This window comes from Pongo abelii, chromosome 20, assembly GCF_028885655.2.
Source record: "Pongo abelii isolate AG06213 chromosome 20, NHGRI_mPonAbe1-v2.0_pri, whole genome shotgun sequence".
NCBI lineage: Eukaryota > Metazoa > Chordata > Mammalia > Primates > Hominidae > Pongo > Pongo abelii.
Genome location: NC_072005.2, coordinates 20,030,718 through 20,043,170, shown reverse-complemented (window position 1 = coordinate 20,043,170; position 12,453 = coordinate 20,030,718). Strand labels below are relative to the sequence as shown.

General features: G+C 37.3%; 1 protein-coding gene across 9 annotated transcripts in view; it reads left to right on the top strand.

Annotated features, from left to right (window-relative positions):
- The window catches only part of LOC103893083 (zinc finger protein 506), a 157,562-nt gene extending 145,657 nt beyond the window's left edge, over positions 1-11,905 (top strand). For all 9 annotated transcript variants that reach the window (XM_054540067.2, XM_009253055.4, XM_054540066.2 and 6 more), the window contains one exon: positions 8,915-11,905. In XM_054540067.2, the coding sequence (XP_054396042.1) occupies positions 8,915-10,023 (1,109 nt within the window). In that variant the 3' untranslated portion in view covers positions 10,024-11,905. The remainder of the gene's footprint in view (positions 1-8,914) is intronic.
- Positions 11,906-12,453: the final 548 nt, after the last annotated feature.

Here is a 12,453-nt window from a genome sequence, read left to right as displayed (position 1 = left end):
TCAAATGGTATTTCTAGTTCTAGATCCTTGAGGAATCACCACACTGTCTTCCACAATGGTTGAACTAGTTTACACTCCCACCAACAGTGTAAAAGCGTTCCTGTTTCTCCACATCCTCTCTAGCATCTGTTGTTTCCTGACTTTTTAATGATTGCCATTCTAATTGGTGTGAGATGGTATCTCATTGTGGTTTTGATTTGCATTTCTCTGATGACCAGTGATGATGAACATTTTTTCATGTGTCTGTTGGCTGCATAAATGTCTTCTTTTGAGAAGTGTCTGTTCATATCCTTTGCCCACTTTTTGGTGGGGTTGTTTTTTTCTTGTAAATTTGTTTAAGTTCTTTGTAGATTCTGGATATTAGCCCTTTGTCAGATGGGTAGATTGCAAAAATTTTCTCCCATTCTGTAGGTTGCCTGTTCATTCTGATGGTGGTTTCTTTTGCTGTGCAGAAGCTCTTTAGTTTAATTAGATCCCATTTGTCTATTTTGGTTTTTGTTGCCATTGCTTTTGGTGTTTTAGTCATGAAGTCCTTGCCCATGCCTATGTCCTGAATGGACAAAATTGAGAATATAGTTGGAAGTAAACCACTCCTCAGCAAATGTAAAAGTACTGTGTTTGGTTTTTTAAAAATAAGATTGTATGATCTACAAACAGCATTTTACTTATTTTTCTATTTCAATGGATTTTTTTTATTTATTTGACTAATTCTTCTGCCACATACTTCCAGTCCTAGATTAAAATAGAAGCACTGATAATGGGCGCACCATATAGTTTTGTATTGGTGTCTGAATTTGATGGAGAAAACAAAACACCTCTTCAAGTTTTCATAAACTAATTTTAAAAGGTAAAAAATCTTTTATTCGGCCCTTAGTGTGATGAGATGCCCTCTGAATTTGTAGTGAAGAGGGGTTGTAGCTTGGTCACAAGGCTGCTGGGTCTGCACTAGGGTTCACCTTTAGTTGGCTTGATACAGGGACTTGGGTAGTTGTAATTCCCATTTTATTTTTGGACAGACTGCATATCCTTCAGGACTTTGCTCCATAGGGCAGACACTAGGGCATGTTTTTGCAGTCAGTTCTGCATATGGTGGGCGTTGTATCAGGATGTGGATGAGTGTGGCTTTCACTGAGTACCAGAGAGCAAATCTCAGGTAACTGTGTGAGTTTCTATATAGGCAGAACTGACCATAAACTGTGGCTCAGGTAAATGAAACTGAGTCATTGAACTGTTTCAGGGACCACAGTAAAGGCCAAGGTCTGCAGGCCTGCCTACGTGGCTGTAAATGGGCACCTTCCTCCAGGTCTCTGGAATGGCAGGACCTCTACCAGATTGTGGCTGGGAGGAGTTTCGGATAGTTACAGAGTAAGTTCAGAATTCTCAGTGGGACCAAGTTGGGTGAACCCTATCCTGGTCTGTAGCCAAGAACAGGGGTCTTGCAGTTTCCCACCTGAATGAAGGCCTGCCTTCTGAATAGAACACTTCTTAATCTTAAGTTTTAACAGCATTTCACAACTCCCTCCCTGGATCTCAAATCTTACAGGCACTTATTTTGGAGATGGGGTCTTGCTACATAACGCAGACTGGTCTCAAAATCCTGGCCTGAAGCAGTTCTCCAGCCTTAATGTACCACGGAGCTGTCATTACAGGTGTGAGCCATAATGCCTGGTTTTCTCATAAAGGCATTTTTGTCAGGGATAGCTGACCTTTTTTTGCTGTAAGAGGATATGAAAATAGGGGACTTTTAATCTTTTCATCTTAGTGAGGTCACTCTCCCTATACATTTTTACTTTCTGTTTTCTATTTCAAATTTGTCGTAATTTTAGATTCAGAAATTTAGGACAATGTGCTAGAATTTGCATGGTATGCTGGAAGTAAATTAGATAATTAGTAGGTACTCCATATTTACTAAAATAGTTACTTGTAAATTTAAGTTTGCTGCAGGCAAAAGGGAATTACAGAATTTTCATCTACTTCAGCCTATATCTAAATAATAATGTAGTTTATTTCCTAATATTTGTTTTATATATCAGAGGGTCTAACCCTATTCTGCAAAATATATTTTTTTTATTTAACAATATAAGTCTATTCTTTTCTTCTAAAGTTGGATTATAGCAGTTTCATTTTGTGCAAGAAGATATTTAAAACATAAAAAGTAACACTAGTTTCTTTTAAATGGTTATTTATTAAAAATTTCTCAGACTCTTCTATGTATAATTACACTGCATATTCTCTGAAATTTTACTGCCACACAGTGCATGCCAGTGATTCAAAATACCTGCATTTAATGAGTACACAGTAACAGCTAAATATTGCAGTTACATAGACAATTTTTTTTTTCTTTTTTTTTTTTTTGAGATAGAGTCACTCTCTGTCACCCAGACTGGAGTGCAGTGGTGCGATCTTGGCTCACCTCAACCTCCACCTCCACCTCCTGGCTTCAAGCAGTTCTCATGCCTCAGCCTCCTAAGTAGCTGCAATTACAGGCATGTGTCACCATGCCCGGCTAATTTTTCTGTTTTTAGTAGAGATGGGGTTTCACCATGTTGGTCAGGCTGGTCTTGAACTCCTGACCTCAGATGATCTGCCTGCCTCGGCCTCCCATAGTGCTGAGATTACAGATGTGAGCCACTGCGCCTGGCCTAACAATGTTTGTTTAAATGATACATCAATGTTGCATACCAGATTTTATGAGTAAACATTTCTCTTATTATTGTTTTGAAGTTCCACATTAGTGTGCTTTTTCAGAGTAGGTTTCTCTTTTTTTTTTTTTTTTTTTTGAGACAGGGTCTCACTCTGTCACCCAGGCTGGAGTGCAATGGTGCGATCTTGGCTCACTGCAATCTCCGCCTCCCAGGTACAAGAGATTCTTCTGCCACAGCCTCCCGAGTAGCTGGGACTACAAGCACCCGCCACCACAGCCGGCTAATTTGTGTATTTTTAGTTGAGATGGGGTTTTACCATGTTGGCCATGCTGATCTCAAACTCTTGACCTCAGGTGATCTACTTTCCTGAGCCTCCCAAAGTGCTGGGATTAAACAGGCTCAAGCCTCCGTGCCCATCTCTTTTTTTTTTTTTTGAGATGGATTCTCGTTCTGTTGCCCAGGTTGGAGTGCAGTGGCATGATTTTGGCTCACTGCAACCTCCACCTTCTGGGTTCAAGCGATTCTTCTGCCTTAGCCTTCTGAGTAGCTGGAACTACAGGCGTGCACCACCATGCCTGGCTAATTTTTGTATTTTTAGTAGAGGTGAGTTTTCACCATGTTTGTTTGTCAGGCTGATCTCGAACTCCTGACCTCAGGCAATCCACCCGCCTTGGCCTCCCAAAGTGCTGGGATTACAGGCATGAGCCACGGCACCTGGCCAGGTTTTTTTTGTTTTGTTTTTGTTTTGTTTTGTTTTTTTATTTTTTTTTTAAAGGGAGTTTTGCTCTTGTTGCCCAGGCTGGAGTACAATGGCATAATCTTAGCTTACTGCAACCTCCACCTTCCGGGTTCAAGTGATTCTCCTGCCTCAGCCTCCTGAGTAGCTGGGAGTACAGGCACACAACACCATACCCAGCTAATTTTGTATTTTTAGTAGAGATGGGATTTTACCATGTTGGTCAGGCTGGTCTCAAACTCCTGATCTCAGGAGATCCTCCTGCTTCAGGCTCCCCAAGTGTTGGGATTACAGGTGCGAGCCACCGCTCCCAGCCTGAAACAGTTTTTTAATCCTGTCTACGTGAGTAGTCATAAAAATTCTCCTAATTTCAACATCTATTTATTTATGAATCTATATTATTTTTGTGTGGGGGAAACACATAACAAAATGTATTATCTGTCAAAAACACATAAGAAAATTTATAATATTTCTAGGCCAGGCGCAGTGGCTCACACCTGTAGTCCCAGCACTTCAGGAGGCCAAGGCAGGCAGATCATGAGGTCAGGAGATGGAGACTATCCTGGCCAACATGGGGAAACCCTGTCTCTACTAAAATACAAAAAATTAGCCAGGCATGGTGGTGCATGCCTGTAGTCCCAGCTACTCAGGAGGGTGAGGCAGAGGAATTGCTTGAACCCGGGAGGCGGAGATTGCAGATTGCAGTGAGCCGAGATCTTGCCACCATACTCCAGCCTCAGAGACAGAGTGAGACTCCATCTCAAAAAAAAATAAGTATATATATATGTATATATATATTTATATATATTCTGTTTAGTCATATTAATTATGTTGACATATTATGCAACATATCACTAGAATATTTTTATCTGGCAAAGCTAAATCTCAATACACATTAAACAACTACCAATTCTTCACATTTCCTAGCACTTTTAAAACACCACTCTTTGGTTTTAAGCGTATAACTGCTTTATATATCTCATACAATCTCTGTCTTTTCGTGGCTGGCTCGTTTTATTTTTCATAGTGTCATCAATATTTATCTTAATAGTTGTTAGAATATTTTCTGCTTTTTGAAAATTGAGTGATATGCCAGTATTTTTATATCTACTGATTTGGTGACAGAAATTTGCATTGCTTTTACCTGTTGGCTTTCAGTAGCAATGCTGCAATAATTATGTGAAAGGTGATATAATATATGTGCTGCATTCTGTTTTATTAGTCTACTTTTTCATCTTTATACTCATACCAAATTGTTTTAATCCTGTAACTTTTTGATGTGTTTTGAAATCAGAAATTGTAATGCCTCCAACTTTTTTTTTTTTTTGAAGATTGTTGGGTACTTTGTCTTTTTAGATTCCACATAGTTTTGGATTTGCTGTTTTTATTTCTTCAAAAATACAACAAGAAATTTGAAAAATATTGCATTAAATCTATAGATTAATTTGAGCGGTATAGACATCTTCATAATATTAATTATTTCCTTTTTGATTGTTTTTGAGATGGAGTTAAATTCACCCACCTCAGCCTCCCAAAGCGCTGGGGTAACAGGCATGAGCCACCGCACCCAGCCAAGTTATTTCAACAAGTGCATGCTCAAGAGTGTTGTATCATTTCTATATATTTGAAAATTTATCAATTATTTATATTATTGTCTTATACTCTAATTCCATTTTTGTCATGGAAAGTAATCTATGAAATTTTAGTTTTAAAAAATGTGTTAAGACTTTGTTTTTGACCTAACAGGTGGCCTATAAAGAGGAATGTTTTATGAGCTATTGAGAAGGCTATGTATCCTGATGTTGTTGAGGAGTGTTCTCTATACCTTCATTAGAAATAATTGTTTTTTACTGGCTTCTAGTCCTTTGTTCCCTTACTAATATACTGTCTTGTTTTATTATTATTACAGAAAGTGGGGTATTGAAATATCCTACTATAATTATATTGCTCTATTTATTCAACTTTGTTAGTATTTGCTTTATATATTTGAAACCCCAATTTGAGACACACACACACACACACACAAATACACACGGATAAACAAATTTGTCATAGGTTCCCATGAATTAATCTATATATTGTTTAATGTCCTTCTTTGTCTTTTGAAGTTTTAACTTAAAGTATATTATAAAATATGACAGCTTTTGACTTAACAATGTAGCTTGTGTAATATTATTTTGACCTCTTCTGCTCTCATTTTGTTAGTATTTACATGAAATTTCTACTTTGGTCTTGCCACTTTCAGTCTTTTCTTGTCATTAGATCTCAGCTGACTCTTGTAAAAAGGCAAGTGGAATCTTGATTTTTAAAATTTTTTAATGAGCCTTTTTATTAGAAGTATGTCTCTTGATTGGAAAGATAATTATATTTAAATAGTTTTCTGAAAGAGAAAAACTGTTAATAAAATAATTGTTTTGATTCTTGTTATCTTTGTGTCTTAATTTCTCTTTTTTAAGTTTTTTTTATTTTTGTGTTGACATGCTTTGAGCTTTTTTCTTATTTTCTTTTGTGAATCTATACGGATATTTTCTTTTTTCTTTTTTTTTTTTTTTTGAGATAGAGTCTCGCTCTTGTCGCCCAGGCTGGAGTGCAGTGGCCTGATATTGGCTCACTGTAAGCTCCGCCTCCCGGGTTCACGGCATTCTTCTGCCTCAGCCTCCCGAGTAGCTGGGACTACAGGCGCCCACCTCTACGCCCGGGTAATTTTTTTTTTTTTTTTTTTTTGTATTTTTAATAGAGACGGTGTTTCACCGTGTTAGCCAGGATGGTCTCCATCTCCTGACCTTGTGATCCGCCTGCCTCAGCCTCCCAAAGTGCTGGGATTACAGGCGTGAGCCACCGCGCCCGGCCTCAGATATTTTCTTAGTAGTACCTTGGGGGATTATCTAAAACCTCTAAAAGATCCAACAATATATTTTAATGTAGTAAAAAATTAACTTCAGTTGCATACAAAAATTCCTCATTATTACATCTGCCTTCAAATTTGTTATTTTACTAATTATGTTTTTTATGTTGTCTATTCATTAACAGATGTTTATAATTTCCACACTTTTATCTTTTAAACTGTACCATTATTAACATAACTAATTAACATTAGTTAAGTAAGAAATTCCATTTTTATGAATGTGCCTATCTTTTCCAGAAACTTACATATCTTCATATGATTATGTGTTGTTTTCTTGCATTATGTTATTTCCTGTGGAAAAAAACTCCTTTCAGCATCCTTGATATGTAGTGCGTATGCAGTGCCAATATACTTTCTCAGGATTTGGTTATTTTGGAAGGACTTTTTATTTGGTAGTACAATTTTGCTGATGGTACTTTTCCCACTTGACATCTTTTTTTATTATAACTTTAATAACAATATCACAGTTTCCTTTTGACCTACAAAAATTTTTTTGATAAATTTATTGGTTATCTCATAAGACTATGCTTATAAATGACCATCATTTTTATCTTGCAGCTCCCAAAATTCTCTTATCTGTGATTTTTGAGATTTTGTTTATATATGTGTTTGTTATAAATAGATGTTTGGGTATATCCTAGTTTGTTTGTTCAGCTTTTCAGCTTTGCCCTATTTACACAATTTTTTCTTTTAAGAAATTTTTCACTTAGTTTTTGTATTTTTTATACCCACAATTTTTGTTTCCTATTTTAATATTTTTTCATTGTTATCCTCATTTTTCTAATCTTCAGTAGTTGTCTGTGTTCCTGTTTCACTTTGTGAATATTAAATTTATTTTATTTGTGGTTTTTTTTGGTTTTTTTTTTTTTTCCTGAGACGGAGTCTCGCCCTGGAGTGCAGTGGCGTAATCTCAGCTCACTGCAACCTCTGCCTCCCACATTCAAGCGATTCTCCTGCCTCAGACCCCTGAATAGCTGGGATTACAGGCGCCTGCCAACACAGCTAGCTAATTTTTTGTATTTTTAGTAGAGACGGGGTTTCACCATATTTGAGGCCAGGCTGGTCTCAAACTCCTGACCTCATTTGATTTTCCCACCTTGGCCTCCCAGTGTGTTGGGATTACAGGAATGAGCCACCAAGCCTGGCCTGTTCAATTTATTTGGAATTTTAAAAATTATACACTTTTTATTGTTGCTTTTGAAAATTTTATAATTTTTTTGATGGGGCCATGTTGCCCTAATATTTTGTATACATTGTAATCTTTGAGATTTGGACATGAACAAAAAGCTACCTGTTATGATCTTTATAATATAGCTGTGTCCTCGCATAGTCTGAAAATCAATTGTCTTGGATAGCGATTCTTGGAATTTGTCAAACATGTTTTTAGGATGTGTCTTGTCTAAAATTTTGTGGTGTTTAGTTAAATCGGCTTATTCATATTTCTTCTTAATAAATCAGTAATCGCTTGCTACACCCATTCCATGTTTGGGATACTGCAGTTTCTTTGCTTCTGTAACATTTACCTTTAGACTCAAAGTGTCATTCCAACGTATATTACCATTTCATGTCATGGGAGACATTACCAGTATTTTAAAAAGCCCCTAGAGGCCGGGCGTGGTGACTCACGCCTGTAATCCCAGCACTTTGGTAGGCCAAGGCGGGCGGATCACAAGGTCAGGAGATTGAGACTATCCTGGCTAACACGGTGAAACCCCGTCTCTACTAAAAATACAAAAAATTAGCCGGGCATGGTGGCGGGCACCTGTAGTCCCATCTACTTGGGAGGCTGAGGCAGGAGAATGGCGTGAACCCAGGAGGCGGAGCTTGCAGTGAGCGGAGATCACGCCACTGCACTCCAGCCTGGGCGACAGAGCGAGACTCCGCCCCAGAAAAAAAATTAATTAAAAAAAAAAAAACTAGAATCCAGAAATAAAGATGTGTGTGCCAATACTTTTCTTGTTTTTTAAAAAAGAAACCAGGAGTTGGCAATTTACATTTTTGTGTGCGTGTGTGAGACAGAGTCTCACTCTGTTACCTAGGCTGGAGTACAATGTCATGATCTTGGCTCACTACAATCTCTGCCTCCACAGTTCAAGCAATTCTCCTCCCTCAGCCTCCCAAGTAACTGGATTACAGGTATCTGTTACCACGCCTGGCTAACTTTTTGTAGTTTTGTAGAGACGGGGTTTCACCATCTTGGCCAGGCTGGTCTTGAACTGTTGACCTCATGATCTACCTGCCTCAGCCTTCCGAAGTGCTGGGGTCACAGTGTGAGCTACCACACCCATCCCATCCCGCAATTTACTTTTAAAGGCACAGTGTTACACTGGAGAGCAGGAAGAGCTGTGTTGGGTATAAGTAACAGACTTTTCTTTTTTTCTATGTGGCTCTTTGCATTGTGCTCACCTGGAGCCCTTTACACACTTAACTGATTTATACATTTTTTACAAATGTATTTTGGTCAATATGTTTTTGTTACAGTTATATATCCAGAAAGAAATTACAGCTTGTGGTATTTTGCTATGTCATCTTGCTTATGTAGTTTGTATAATTTTATAGGTTAGATTTGTGAAGTATATTTATCTGAGTCTACCAATTGAAGTAATGTGTTTTTATTGTTTCTTTCAGTTATGTGTTCTCATTTTGCCCTAGACCTTTGGTCAGAGCAGAGCATAAAAGATTCTTTCCAAAAAGTGATACAAAGAAGATATGAAAAATGTAGACATGACAATTTACAGTTAAAAAAAGGCTGTGAAAGTGTAGATGAGTGTCCAGTGCACAAAAGAGGTTATAATGGACTTAAACAATGTTTGACAAGTACCCAGAGAAAAATATTTCAATGTGATGAATATGTGAAATTCTTGCATAAATTTTCAAATTCAAACAAACATAAGAGAAGAGATACTGGAAAAAAACCTTTTAAATGTATAGAATATGGGAAAACTTTTAACCAGTCTTCAACCCGTACTACATATAAGAAAATTGATGCTGGAGAGAAACGCTACAAATGTGAAGAATGTGGTAAAGCCTATAAGCAGTCCTCACACCTTACTACACATAAGAAAATTCATACTGGAGAGAAACCCTACAAATGTGAAGAATGTGGCAAAGCCTATAAGCAGTCCTGTAACCTTACTACACATAAGATAATTCATACTGGAGAGAAACCCTACAGATGTAGAGAATGTGGCAAAGCTTTTAACCACCCCGCAACCCTTTTTTCACACAAGAAAATTCATACTGGAGAGAAACCATACAAGTGTGATAAATGTGGCAAAGCCTTTATTTCATCCTCAACCCTTACTAAACATGAGATAATTCATACTGGAGAGAAACCCTACAAATGTGAGGAATGTGGCAAAGCTTTTAACCGTTCCTCAAACCTTACTAAACATAAGAGAATTCATACTGGAGATGTACCCTACAAATGTGATGAATGTGGCAAAACCTTTACCTGGTACTCAAGCCTCTCTAAACATAAGAGAGCTCATACTGGAGAGAAACCCTACAAGTGTGAAGAATGTGGCAAAGCCTTTACTGCATTCTCAACTCTAACTGAACATAAGATAATTCATACTGGAGAGAAACCATACAAATGTGAAGAATGTGGCAAAGCTTTTAACTGGTCCTCAGCCCTTAATAAACATAAGAAAATTCATATTAGACAGAAACCCTACATAGTGAAGAATGTGGAAAATCTTTTAAATGTTCCTCAACCCTTAATAAGCATAAGATAATTCATACTGGAGAGAAACCGTATGAATGTGATGAATGTGGGAAAGCCTTTAATCAGCCCTAGACTCTGACTAAATATGAGAATTTATATGGAACATAAACCCTACAAATATAAAGAATGTGACAAAGCTTTTTAAGGAAGTTCTCAACTCTTATTACACATAATTTATACTGGACAGAAACCCTACAAGTGTGAAGAATGTGCCAAAGCCTATAACAGCTTGTCAATTCTTTTTGTTTTTTGAGATGGAGTTTCACTCTTGTCACCCAGGCTGGAGTGCAATGGCACAATCTCGGCTCACTGCAACTTCTGCCTCCTGGTATCAAGCCATTCTCCTGCCTCAGCCTCCTGAGTAGCTGGGATTACTGGTGCCCACTACCATGCCCAGCTAATTTTTGTATTTTTAGTAGAGATGGGGTTTCATCACGTTTGCCAGACTGGTCTCAAATTTATGACCTGAAGTGATCCATCCGCCTCGGCCTCCCAGAATTCTGGATTAACTCCTGACCTCAGATGGTCCACCCACCTCGGCCTCCTAAAGTGCTGGGATGACAGGCATGAGCCACCATGCCCAGCCACAAGTTCTCAATTCTTAAGAGACATGGCGATAATTCATGCTGAAGAGGAACTCTACAAACCTGAAAGATGCAACAGTGCTTTTACTACCACCTCCAACTTTTGTATACATAAAAGTAAATCATACTAATGTGAAACCCTAGAAATGTATGAAATGAGACAAAGCGTTTATATGGTTGCCACACTTGATTGTAGATAAGAGAATTAATGCTGCCAAAACTGTGAAGAATGTGGCAAAACTTTTGAGTGCTTACACCTTATTTCACAGGAAAGCTTTTATCCTTGAGAAAAATTGTACAGATATAAAGAATATGGAAAAGCCATTAATGCCCACTCACATCTCAACAGAAGAAGGTTCATAGTTAATAAAAGCATTAAAGGTGCAATTACTGTCAAAAAATCTTTCAGAAAATATAAGCCTTTAAAGAAGGATATTTATTCTGAAATCAGCTATTCCAAATATAAGGGGGAGTTGTAGTACCTTTACTTGTATCACAGATCTTGTTGCACACATTGTGTACTAGAGGAAAACCCTGAAGCAGTTGCTCCAGCTTTGTTCAACATCATGGAATTTATATTGGAGAAGAGTCCTGCAAATATAATGAATTTGGAAAGACTTTTTTTTCAAAATCTATAGCTTAGAAAACACCAGCGAGTTTATACTAAAATATATTTTTGCAGATGTAGTAAATATGAAAAAATATTTAATTCAAAATTGATTTTATGTAAATATGAGAATTTACACTAGAATAAGGCACTGACCCTTCAGACATTACACTAAATCAGAGTATTGAGTATAAAAACGAATCCACAACTAAAGTTGTTTTTGTATATAACTTTAAAAGGGAGATTTTCTGAAGCATTGTAATTTCATTGAAAGTGTACTTTTTTCTTGAAAAAAATTTTTGAACAGTGAATAATGATGTAATACAACTTTCAGATTTCTTTATGCTGTTATTCCTATTGTGGTCACATGTGAAAGCATGTGATCAATTGTTGCTGCATCAGGGATATTACAGGTTCTTTTTTATTGGGTATTATGACCTTTTCTATAAAAGAGTAAGGACATTAAAATGTAAGATGCATGATAAAAATGTAAGTGGAGAGGCTCTTTGTAGTTAACTTATATTAAGTAATGTATAAGGTGGGGGTTCCCATTTGTATAATCCTAGCCTATGACTTAATGTTGATGTTTTGCTTTGTCTTTTGGATGGCCTAACCTACATTAACACGTTGGCAGACCACTTTAAAACTTTTTCTCAAAAATTATAATGAATTACTTTATTAATAAAGATTTTTAAAAAGTGGGGGTTCAGAGTAATAGTTTTCTACATTATAGTGAGAAAAATTTAAAGTATTAAATGAGAATATTATTTTACTAATTGTACTTTTATGTAATCGAATGCAGTATATCTAAAAATTGTTAGATGATGTGTGAACTTAATTTTATTTTTTATACCATGTTAAGACTATTGTGCATTTAATGAAGCATTATTATGCCACTAACTTTTTTTTTTTTTTGAGATGGAGTCTCGCTCTTTCACCCAGGCTGGAGTGCTGTGGCGCGATCTCGGTTCACTGCAACCTCCGCCTCCCAGGTTCACACCATTCTCCTGCCTCAGCCTCCTGAGTAGCTGGGACTACAGACACCTGCCACCATGCCCAGCTAATTTTTTTGTATTTTTAGTAGAGATGGGGTTTCACTGTGTTAGCCAGGATGGTCTCAATCTCCTGACCTCGTGATCCGCCCATCTCGGCCTCCCAAAGTGCTGGGATTACAGGCGTGAGCCACCGCACCCGGCCATTATGCCACTAACTTTAACCTATCCCACCTTAATCAAGGGTGTACTTAAAA